The sequence below is a fragment of the Mustelus asterias genome, chromosome 17, assembly GCF_964213995.1.
Source record: "Mustelus asterias chromosome 17, sMusAst1.hap1.1, whole genome shotgun sequence".
Lineage (NCBI taxonomy): Eukaryota > Metazoa > Chordata > Chondrichthyes > Carcharhiniformes > Triakidae > Mustelus > Mustelus asterias.
This window is the reverse complement of record NC_135817.1, coordinates 8,048,835-8,061,727: the sequence shown is the minus strand read 5'-3', so window position 1 is coordinate 8,061,727 and position 12,893 is coordinate 8,048,835. Positions and strand designations below refer to the sequence as shown.

General features: G+C 44.8%; 1 protein-coding gene across 1 annotated transcript in view; it reads right to left on the bottom strand.

Moving 5' to 3' along the window:
* Nucleotides 1-5,651: 5,651 nt before the first annotated feature.
* The window catches only part of LOC144506247 (E3 ubiquitin-protein ligase SIAH2-like), a 75,005-nt gene continuing 67,763 nt past the window's right edge, over nucleotides 5,652-12,893 (bottom strand). The window contains exon 2 of the mRNA XM_078232107.1: nucleotides 5,652-6,197. Within this exon, the coding sequence (XP_078088233.1) occupies nucleotides 5,652-6,197 (546 nt within the window). The remainder of the gene's footprint in view (nucleotides 6,198-12,893) is intronic.

Below are 12,893 nucleotides of genomic sequence, written 5' to 3'. Positions count from 1 at the left end.
TCAGTGAGTTGTGGTAGATTGTATACAACTGGTGGGCATTAACTGGGCATCTCTTTGTGCCCCTCTAAATAGACACGTGCCTCTCTCTTCCACAGTCCAATCCATACCTGGGTTTCCCGTAGAGGGTGCAGAACGTGTCTGCTGGTGAGTCTTAGGCCTTCTGCCAACAAGTGAACAATATTTGATGGGGGGGTGGGAGGAAAAGATCACACCCCCTTCCTGTTCATAGGGTCCAGAGGGAGACAGCAGACATGTGAATACTGATGGCGATCCACACGGACACTATAAGAGCACTGGGCTGTTCTCCAGTGAACTAGTGCACAATGTCAATGGAGAATTTCAACTTCACCTTGTGAATTGTCTTCATACATAGCATCAAGACTGTCCAGACAACCGGAGTGAGCAGTCAGCTTTATGTGTACCGTAGGAAATCCCACAGTGACAGAGCCTCTGGTGAATTTCTCCACAGTCTGAGTAGAAGCTCAGACTCCTGCCATCTTGACTCTATTGTCCAGCATCTCCTCGATCTTACAGGGCCAAGGGGAGAGCATGGACAGTGACCTTGTGGGCCTCACCACACGCATGGACTGTTCTTTCACAGAGTAGTGAGAGCAGCAAAGACCGGCTCCCTTGAGTGTGGCATTGGCTCCATGTTGTCCTCTTATTAGGATGACAATGTGTTTGCTCCCCTTTCAGACCCTCCACCAATTCCCATGTTGAACCAAAGATCCTCGGTCAAAATCAATTTCCAGCAATCTGCACATGGCCATAGCTCCTTCAGCTTACCATACAAGGCCATCTCACGGCAATTCAGTGGACAATTGACAGCCTCTGAGCTCAATGGGAACCACTTTGTAGAATAAACACACGGCAACACAAGACGGGCAGTACAACTTGGCACAGGGGTGATTTCGAGAGACGACGTGACAGTCACAGAACCAGTTGTGAAATCAAGAATGAGTGTCAGGCATCTACCATAGACACCTAAAGAGCACCTGGACCAATAAATGTCACTCACACTCCCGCCAAAGAATTCAACATTGTTACTCATCTTTAACACGAGAGGTACATCCCCTGCATTGAACTAGACAATCAAAAAACTTAACTGTGAGACTCTCTGAGGCAGCCTTTCAAACTGGATGTTTCATAAATTTTATTTATTTATTAGTCGCAAGTAAGACCCCCCCTGACACTAAGGGGCAATCTAGCATGGCCAATCCACCTAACCCATACACCTTTAGACTGTGGGAAGAAACCCACACAGACATGGGGAGAACATGCAAACACACAGACAGTGACCCAAGCCGGGAATTGAACCCAGGACCCTGGCACTGTGAAGCTGCAGTGCTAACCACTGTGCCACCGTGCGGACTGCAAAGAAAATAAGATATTCTACAGCAGAAAATGTGATGTGAGCAAAACCTTTTTCACCCAGCGAGTGATTTGGATCTGGAATTCAACTGCCTGGAAATGTGGTGGAGGTAAGTTCAATCGGGGCATTCAAAAGGACATTAGCTATTATTTGAATAGAAACAATGTGCAGGGGTACGGGGAAAAGGCAGGGGAATTGCATGAAGTCATGATGCTCAGTTGGAGAGCGGGGGCAGACACAATGGGCCAAGTGGCCTCCTTCTCCACTTCTGTAGTCTTTCTCTTAACTCTGGGATGCCATTGTAAGAAACAAGACACATGGATGAAACACAACAGATAGTTTAACAATCCTTTTATTCACTTATGAAATTGTACTGGCTGGGAACAAAGAAATCTCTCACAACTGGAATAATATGACCAACTAACTCTTCTCCAGTAATCTTTCAGTTAACATTCCAAACAATAATCACTTAGACAGACAAACTAGTTCATTGATCAAATTTCACAGTGAGTCGACACGGAATAATTGGGTGTAGAAAAAGATTCATAGATTTCAACTTCAATTTCATTATGAAATTATAATTCCAGCACTATATATGCCACAAGATTAAAACGATTGAAATAAAGGGAACACCAGCATTTTAATATATTTCATTCCGGCAGTGGGAATAGTAAAAAGATTATCAGCAAAGATTAATCAGGAACAATAAAAAAAGCAATTTCTCGACCAGTACATGCCATGAATAAGATGAGATTTAGAAAATATGTCTAATTATCAAACATTTGTACCCAATGGGTGTAATTGACTTCATGAGGACAAAGTAACAGAAAGGAAGAACTCACATTTGTATAGCACCTCCCTAATCTCCAGGCAATCCCTGAAGTGCTTTATAGCCAACTGGTTACTTTTGGAGGGTAGTTACTGTTGTGCAGTAGGAGAAGCAGCAGCTAATTTGCACACAGCAAGCTCCCAACAACAGCGACGTGGTTGTATTTCTGGTTGTATCACAGCTTGGTATGGCTCCTGCTCTGTCCAAGACCGCAAGGAACTACAAAAGGTCGTGAATGTAGCCCAATCCATCACGCAAACCAGCCTCCCAACCATTGACTCTGTCTACACTTCCCACTGCCTCGGCAAAGCAGCCAGCATAATTAAGGACTCCATGCAGCCCAGACTTACTTTTTTCCACCATCTTCCGTCGGGAAAAAGATACAAAAGTCTGAGATGATGTATCAACCGACTCAAGAGCAGCTTCTTCCCTGCTGCTGCCAGACTTTTGAATGGACCTACCTTGCATTAAGCTGATCTTTCTCTACACCCTAGCTATGACTGAAACACTACATTCTGCACTCTCTCGTTTCCTTCTCTATGAACGGTATGCTTTGTCTGTATAGCGCGCAAAAAACAATACTTTTCACTGTATACTAATATATGTGACAATAATAAATCAAATAAATCAAATGAGATCATGTTATTTTAGATGTGGGTAGAGGGCTAAATATCTGAAAGACAGCATCTCTGACAGTGCTGAATTCCCTCAGTACTGCACTGGAATTAACCTTATTACATGCTGAAGTTCCTGGAGTGGGACTCGAATCTACATATAGCTAACTTACAACCATGACTGACAACTACATAATAGGATCTCTAGTGAAATACAGGAGTGAAGGATGAATGGTAGGAGTAAAGTAACGGCAGGACCAATACAAAACACAGAACTGAAAGTAATGGCCAAAAAATCAATGAACCACAGAATCAATGGCCCCATAGGAGCCCAATAAATATAAAGATACAAAGAAGTTACGGTGGATGAATATGTTATTCATCAATTGTCAATTCAACATTCAACAATGCCTTTGTCATCTCCAGATCTGATTACTCCATTAGCCTCTTCGGTGATCCCTTATTTGTCATCCTCCGTAAGCTCGACACCATCCAAAACTCTGCCATCAGTCCTCCATCCAACACCGAGCTCTATTTCCCCATCAGCTTCTATCCTCATTAATTCCCTCATCATCACAAGTTTAAAATGCTTTCCCCTCTTTTTAAATCTCACTATGGTCCCACCCCTTCCCCACCTTTGTCATCTCCTCCAACCCTACAACTGCTGAACACTTCAGCGCCTCCCCATGGGCAGCTGTGCTATCAGCGGTCTCTGGAATTCTCTCCCTCAGTCTCTCCGCCTCCCACTTGCCCCTTAGGATCTTCCTTTAAATCCGTCTCTTTCATCTCACCTCTTCTTCGACTCAATGCCTGTTTTCTTTGCAAGGGAGAATTTTTCTATGTTGAGATACATATTGTTGATGATTGAGATGACAATACAGGACCACGTTGTGTATTCATGAATGCCCCGCCTTCTCAACCTTGTCCCTCGCTGAGGTGTGGCGATCCTCAGGTTAAATCACCACCAGTCAGCTCTCCCCCTCAAAGGGGAGAGCAGCTTATGGTGATCTGGGACTCTGGCGACTTTACTTACTAGTGTACATCCACAAAGCAGAGCTAATCGTGGAGTTAATCACAACACAAAACCCTGAGTCTACTTCACATAGAGAGTCAGAAGGTCCCTGTTGTGTAAGGACAAAGCAATAGGTCTTAGAAGCTGGAGCCTTTCAAGATGACATAGTTGTCACAAAATTCCCTTGCATAGCGCCTGTATTTTCAGTGTGACAGGTGTTGCTGTGGGTTTAAGATGGCGCCCTCATTGCTCGCACACACTTATGATACGGACTGAGCTAGACGTAATTCTGGTGAAGCTGTTAGCGTGAGTGCTGAGGGTGTGCACCAGAGGTCACGCAGCCTCGGAAGATTGAGATCAACGGATGAGGTCAACGGACCTTTCTATGGTCCACCCTTCGCCCGCTCTTACTCCCATGGCGGGCGGGACGGTAAAATTCCGGCCTGTGACGTCAGTCAGCGTGGAATTCAGACTGGATGTCAGCACTGCCATTTTCTCAGCTGACCCTGCAGTCAGCCACAGGAAGGACTCCCCCACCAGTGCTGTTCAACTGCATCAGCAACCACTTCCAGGTTAAAGACGGATTGGTCTCGATTGGCTGCTGACTCACAATCACTTTGACACAAAATCTACTCCAATCTCACACCTGGCAACCCAGTGCAGAGACAGTCTAAAATCAAGGGTACCAGTCTAAAGGGGGTGTAGGAGTAGAGGGTCCTGGGCATTTGTAGATCATGAGAGTGGCAGAGAGCAGTTAACAAAGCATATTGTATTCTAGGCTTTATTAACAGGGGTATAGGGTACAAGAGCAAGGAAATTATGCTGAAATTATACAAGACATTAGTCAGACCTCAGCTAGAATATTGTGTACAGTTCTGGGCGCCACATTATAGGAAGGATGTGAACACATTGGAAAGATTGCAGAAGAGATTTACAAGAATGGTTCCCGGGATGAGAACCTTCAGTTATGAGGATAGATTGGAGAGGTTGGGACTGTTCTCCTTGGAAAGACGAAGGTTAAGAGGAGATTTGATCGAGATGTTCAAAATCATGAAGGGGCTGGACATAGGGAGAAACCGTTCTCACTTGTGAGAAGGATCGAGAACGAGACAGGCACAAACTTAAATTGATTTGCAAAAGAAGCAAAAGCAATTATGAGGAAAACCTTTTTTATGCAGCGAGTGGTTGGGGTCTGAAATGTACTGCCCGAGGGTGTGGTGGAGGCAGGTTCACTGGAGGCATTCAGAAGGGAGTTAGACTGTTAGCTGAAAAGGAGAAATGTGTCGGGTTACAGAGAGAAGGCAGGAGAACGATATAAAGTGAATTGCTCATTCAGAAAGCCAGCACAGACACAATGGGCTGAATGGCCTCCTTCTGTGCTGTAACAATCCTGTGATTCAATTGTATACTTAAGCACTTTACCCGTGAAGTAAACTAGCATTCCAAATCCCCAGTGTAACAAAGTCTGAAATGAATCTTCCACAGTTAACCAGTAATTAATGTTGAAGGCCTGGTATTTATAATAAATGTTATAAAACAGCTAGTTTTTAAAAATCATGACATTTTTCATGGGATTTATAGCACGCACATGATTTCTGAGCTCAGAGCAATTGTCCTTCAGAAGCTACATAACCAATAATGTCACCCAGTTCTGTGAGCATCAGTGCTTCAAGCTGTGGATTTGCACAAAGGTGATAAATGTTCATGTACTTCCTGACAATCTGAATCATGGCTTCCTCGGTGGTAGTGGATGAACAATGCAAGATTAACCAGTCATCCATTAAAAGGAGAGTAACTTCATAGCTGTGGCAACAATGCCTGTTGTTAGCACGTGGATATTGTGACATTAATGGCGAGGCTTCCATTATCGGCAAACAGCTGAGCAATCACAGTGTCAAAGATCAGGCTATCAGTGCTTGTAGTGACCGGGCCCTCGGTAAGGCCCCGCGGGGTGGCCTCCCAGGTCAGTCGCCGGCGGTTACGGTTCAGCACTAGCCGGTAGGAGAAGCCCTCAGCCTGTCTGGACGTCCCCAGCAGCAGCACGAAGAGCAGGAATCGCTGGCGCCCATCGCGTCGTTCCTGCTTCTCCAGCACGAGCACAAAATGGTGGCCCAGGCAGGACTGCACCGTCACCCACCCTGCCGCGCCCGGGAGGTGAATGCCGGCGGCCAGGAACACCACACTCTCTCCCCGGAGGGTGGCGACGCTGCGGTGGCTGATGGCCAAGTGGGGCAGGATGGCCTTCAGCGGCCCCTCCCAACCACAGGAAGCCCCCGGACACGGGCAGGAGAGCAGGCGCCGTTCGCTAACATCTTCACCATTCGCCGTCGTCCTCTGGTGCAGCGAGAGTGTGCTTCGGGTCGCTAGGTGCTGCAGGTGGATCGGGGGGAACGGGAGGAGGAAAGGAAAGAAAAGAGGTAACATGACAAAGTAATGTTCAGCAATAATCACTGCTACAAACTCTCAGCAATAACACTTCGACAGCAACACTGCTCACTTGGGGTAAAGATCTGATTTAAATATCAGTCTCAATCGGACATAGTTGACTCCCGCTCTTTTTGGGCCAACCAAATAAACTAAATCAAATTAACGAGAGGACAAATGAAAAAGGGCAGCTCCCAAAAGGAGGGGAACCGCCGGAAACAAACGACAAAGTGGAAAGGAAACTTAAAACATCAAATTAAAAGGTGATCAAAGGGGTCAAGAATGCATCTCAGTCCCTGCGGTGCCCGGCAGGCACGGAAAGCTTTAACGGTGCCCTCGGACATGGCATGCTCCCTTTCCAGGGACACCCGGCCGCCAATATAGCCACGGTAGAGGGGCAGACAGTCAGGTCAGACGATCCCCTCGGTCGCCCACTGCCTGGACCTGTTTATGGCACACCTTGCCAGGCCCAGGAGCAGGTTCACGAGGAGGTCCTCCTCCTTCCCCACCCCCCACCCCCCTCCACACCGGGTGTCCGTAGATCAGGAGCATGGGGTTGAAGTGCAAACAGAATATCAACAGAAGTTTTTAAGGTGACTAAAAAGGGAGTGCAGTCGATAACATTCAATGCATATGTGGCTCATCGACTTCACAAGGTTGCAAAAAGGGCAGATCGCTTGGAAGTCCGTGAATCAGTTTAACCTTTTATTGTACAGAACTGCTGTATGCACCTCCCTCCACCCCAGGTCAACTGCTGACTCCCTTAACCGCCCACTCAAACAGGAAAAAAATGTAATAAAGGGAAGGCTTCATTCAATAAAAGGGAGCACGGGAAGACTTTGTAGCAAATATACCGTAATGCCTTTGAATAATGATGGTGTATAGGTTCAGAGTATGCAGCCCGAGATTATGAAGCTTTAAGAATGGAAGAGCACATTATCTGTCCTAAAATGATCTATGATAAGCGACATTCACATTTATCACTGCTGCTGCTTTGCAAATCCTCGTCTACGTTTGAAGATTTCAGGTTCATTGCCATCAGAGACTCCAATTTACAATGAATATCAATTTCCACAGTTGGGAACTGCTGTTCTTCATGTGCCCATTAAAGCTTTCACTGCGGAATCAAAACGCAACCTGTCATGTCTAAAGTGTAGCAGATTGGTAACCACTAGCACGCGGAATATCACTCATCTTCCCAAATCATCCACACACACTCTGAGACCCAGTCTCTGCTTTCGGCTGCAAACTCAATTTAAAACGGGGCATTTGCTTTCGCCTCCTGCTGATTTTGGAGAGCAAATATTGACGTTGAGAGGGCTGAGAGGGGAAGAAGAGGATGCTCCAAGTTCTGATTTATAAGGAAGGAAGGACTGAGCAAAACATAGAGAGAGAAATGACGGGAATGAAGTAGTACTGAAGAGTGGCTCTTCACAAAGGGACAGCGGCTGTCTTTCACAGCCATGATGTGGAGATGCCGGCGTTGGACTGGGGTAAACACAGTAAGAAGTTTAACAACACCAGGTTAAAGTCCAACAGGTTTATTTGGTAGCAAAAGCCACACAAGCTTTCAGAGCCCCAAGCCCCTTCTTCACCTGAAGAAGGGGCTTGGGGCTCCGAAAGCTTGTGTGGCTTTTGCTACCAAATAAACCTGTTGGACTTTAACCGGGTGTTGTTAAACTTCTTACTGTCTTTCACAGCGACAGGCAACCAGCTTCATAAAGACATCATAAAGAGGTGAAAAATGCTGGGAGATGGTTACACCCAATGCTTACACACAAATAGCAAAACTCTTGCATTCCCTTGAACATAGAAGATTAAGTGATATGGTCTAGAACCATAGAACCATAGAAAATTACAGCTCAGAAACAGGCCTTTTGGCCCTTCTTGTCTGTGCTGAACCATTTTATGCCTAGTCCCACTGACCTGCACTTGGACCATATCCCTCCACACCCCTCTCATCCATGAACCCGTCCAAGTTTTTCTTAAATGTTAAAAGTGACCCCGCATTTACCACTTTATCCGGCAGCTCATTCCACACTCCCACCACTCTCTGCGTGAAGAAGCTCCCCCTAATATTCCCTTTAAACTTTTCTCCTTTCACCCTTAACCCATGCCCTCTGGTTTTTTTCTCCCCTAGCCTCAGTGGAAAAAGCCTGCTTGCATTCACTCTATCTATACCCATCAAAATCTTGTACACCTCTATCAAATCTCCCCTCAATCTTCTACGCTCCAGGGAATAAAGTCCCAACCTATTCAATCTCTCTCTGTAACTCAGCTTCTCAAGTCCCGGCAACATCCTTGTGAACCTTCTCTGCACTCTTTCAATCTTATTTACATCCTTCCTGTAACTAGGTGACCAAAACTGTACACAATACTCCAAATTCGGCCTCACCAATGCCTTATATAACCTTACCATAACACTCCAACTTTTATACTCTAATTGAGCTGTTTGAGATGATTCGGGGATTTGATAGGATGAAATTATTTCCTCTGGTCGGGGTGATTAGCCCAGAACAAGGGAGCACAACCTTAAAATTAGAGCCAGGGCCAGAGGTGATATCAGGCAGCACCTCTTAACACAGAGGCCAAGGTTTTCCAGCCCTTTCCACTGGGGGATAGCGAACTGACCCTCCCCCTTCTTCACAGTAGCACAGCCATGGAAAAACCCATTAGCATCGATCAATCTAATCCTAAAAAAGTTCAGCAAAGTTAAATATCTTTACTGATCAAAGTTTATTAACAAAACACATCATGGTGAAAAACCCCCCCAGAAATTGACTTGAGGATCAAACAGAACAGGAAGATCCCACCAAAGAACAAAGAACAGTACAGCACAGGAAACAGGCCCTTCGGCCCTCCAAGCCTGTGCTGCTCATTGGTTCAACTAGACCATTCGTTTGTATCCCTCCATTCCCAGACTGCTCATGTGACTATCCAGGTAAGTGGTCAATGGCGGGCTGCCACTGTCACCTCAGAACACGCCACGGGGTAAGGGAGGGGGGCAAATAATCCTGTCCGGGTGAGTTACTCGCCACAGGGTTCCGAGCCTTTATATAGCACCTTTCACAACCTGGGGAAATCTCAAAGCGCTTCCCAGCCAATGAAGTGCCTTTGAAGTGGACTTGTGGGCTGGAATTTTATTGCCTCACCTGCCCGAGGCTCCTAAGATCCTGCCCGAGGCCAGCGGAGGATGCCGTTCTGCGATCCTGGCCCTCCCCGAGGTGGGCAAGGTGGTAAACTTCCAGCCCCATCTCTGGAGCGGGACATGAACTCCTGACCTTCTGACTCAGAGGCACGAACAAGACCAATGGAGTGGCAGCTGTAAGTTGGTCTGGTTCCGTTGCACAGTCACCCTCACATATCCTTGCCCAAAATAACTAACGTTAATACCTACGTGTAAGCTTTTACAATGAGCTATTCGACCACGTGGGGCAAGGCATCGAGCCCAGTCATGTCCTGGCACACCAGCTGCTGATGTGAGTTTCCAGCACTGCTCAGGGCCTGATTTTCCCCTCGCTATCCCCACCCCCACTTGCCCCCCGCCAGCCCCTCTGTCGCCACTTTGCCTCGGATCAGCACACAGTGACAAATCAAAACATCCGGTTCTCCAGGTCTGTGCTGAGGATAAAGTAGCACTCCAGGGGAGGGGGACGGGGGGAAATGTGGTAAATTAGATTCACACTGTAATATGCACACATGTTCATGGAATGTCATTGATATGTGAATTCATATGTAAGTAAATCAGTAAATCTTACATCAATGCTTCAGCAGCATTCTGTATCTGTACCGTACGAAACCAGTTGTTCTTGCTGTATTGTACACCAGATGTAAAATTGCTTCAGAAGCTTTATAAAGAGAATATTTCCACTTAAACTCCTGAGACTTGATTCACAGCCTGGCTTTTCCCCTGATTTTGATTGATGTCTTAACGTTCCGGTAATACAAGCGACAGAACCCACCCCCCAACCTCCGTTTTTGTGTGATTGTCATCAGGTGAGACATTCTCCCACTGATCCTGCTTCACCACAGCCATGTCAATGGTGATCAATCAGCAAGGCTTACCAACACTTTAATTATGTTGCTCATCCAAAATAAAGACCTAACCAAACTGTTTCAACACCACGAAAGGATCCATCTTTCAAATCACGCCCTGCAACCAGTGCCAATCAATTGTCACTCTTGTCCATGTCCACTCCATCTGACAAAGGAGCAGCGCTCCGAAAGCTAGTGGCGTTTGCTACCAAATAAACCTGTTGGACTTTAACCTGGTGTTGTGAGACTTCTTACAATTAGTGTGTGCACGGAGAGTGAACATTAGTTACACTGTGTGGTACAGTGAGTGAATATTAGTTACACTGTGTGGTACAGAGAGTGAATATTAGTTACACTGTTTGGTACAGTGAGTGAATATTAGTTACAGTGTGTGGTACAGAGAGTGAATATTAGTTACAGTGTGTGGTACAGAGAGTGAATATTAGTTACACTGTTTGGTACAGTGAGTGAATATTAGTTACAGTGTGTGGTACAGAGAGTGAATATTAGTTACACTGTGTGGTACAGAGAGTGAACATTAGTTATCAGTGTGTGGTACAGTGAGTGAATATTAGTTACAGTGTGTGGTACAGAGAGTGAATATTAGTTACAGTGTGTGGTACAGAGAGTGAATATTAGTTACAGTCTGTGGTACAGAGAGTGAATATTAGTTACAGTGTGTGGTACAGAGAGTGAATATTAGTTACACTGTGTGGGACAGAGAGTGAACATTAGTTACACTGTGTGGTACAGAGAGTGAATATTAGTTACACTGTGTGGTACAGAGAGTGAATATTAGTTACACTGTGTGGTACAGAGAGTGAACATGAGTTATCAGTGTGTGGTACAGAGAGTGAACATTAGTTACACTGTGTGGTACAGAGAGTGAATATTAGTTACACTGTGAGGTACAGAGAGTGAATATTAGTCACACTGTGTGGTACAGAGAGTGAATATTAGTTACAGTGGGTGGTACAGAGAGTGAATATTAGTTACACTGTGTGGTACAGAGAGTGAATATTAGTTACACTGTGTGGTACAGAGAGTGAACATTAGTTATCAGTGTGTGGTACAGAGAGTGAATATTAGTTACACTGTGTGGTACAGAGAGTGAACATTAGTTATCAGTGTGTGGTACAGAGAGTGAATATTAGTTACACTGTGTGGTACAGAGAGTGAACATTAGTTATCAGTGTGTGGTACAGAGAGTGAACATTAGTTATCAGTGTGTGGTACAGAGAGTGAATATTAGTTACACTGTGTGGTACAGAGAGTGAACATTAGTTATCAGTGTGTGGTACAGAGAGTGAATATTAGTTACACTGTGTGGTACAGAGAGTGAACATTAGTTACACTGTGTGGTACAGAGAGTGAACATTAGTTATCAGTGTGTGGTACAGAGAGAGAACATTAGTTATCAGTGTGTGGTACAGAGAGTGAATATTAGTTATCAGTGTGTGGTACAGAGAGAGAACATTAGTTATCAGTGTGTGGTACAGTGAGTGAATATTAGTTACACTGTGTGGTACAGAGAGTGAACATTAGTTACACTGTGTGGTACAGAGAGTGAATATTAGTTACACTGTGTGGTACAGAGAGTGAATATTAGTTATCTGTGTGTGGTACAGAGAGTGAATACTAGTTACAGTGTGTGGTACAGAGAGTGAACATTAGTTACACTGTGTGGTACAGAGAGTGAATATTAGTTATCTGTGTGTGGTACAGAGAGTGAATATTAGTTATCAGTGTGTGGTACAGAGAGTGAATATTAGTTACACTGTGTGGTACAGAGAGTGAATATTAGTTATCTGTGTGTGGTACAGAGAGTGAATATTAGTTACAGTGTGTGGTACAGAGAGTGAACATTAGTTACACTGTGTGGTACAGAGAGTGAATATTAGTTACACTGTGTGGTACAGAGAGTGAATATTAGTTACACTGTGTGGTACAGAGAGAGAACATTAGTTATCAGTGTGTGGTACAGAGAGTGAATATTAGTTATCAGTGTGTGGTACAGAGAGTGAACATGAGTTATCAGTGTGTGGTACAGAGAGTGAATATTAGTTACACTGTGTGGTACAGAGAGTGAATATTAGTTACACTGTGTGGTACAGAGAGTGAACATTAGTTATCAGTGTGTGGTACAGAGAGTGAATATTAGTTACACTGTGTGGTACAGAGAGTGAATATTAGTTACACTGTGTGGTACAGAGAGTGAATATTAGTTATCAGTGTGTGGTACAGAGAGTGAATATTAGTTATCAGTGTGTGGTACAGAGAGTGAATATTAGTTACACTGTGTGGAACAGAGAGTGAATATTAGTTACACTGTGTGGTACAGAGAGTGAATATTAGTTACACTGTGTGGTACAGAGAGTGAACATTAGTTACACTGTGTGGTACAGAGAGTGAACATTAGTTACACTGTGTGGTACAGAGAGTGAATATTAGTTACACTGTGTGGTACAGAGAGTGAATATTAGTTACACTGTGTGATACAGAGAGTGAATATTAGTTACACTGTGTGATACAGAGAGTGAATATTAGTTACACTGTGTGGTACAGAGAGTGAATATTAGTTACACTGTGTGGTACAGAGAGTGAATA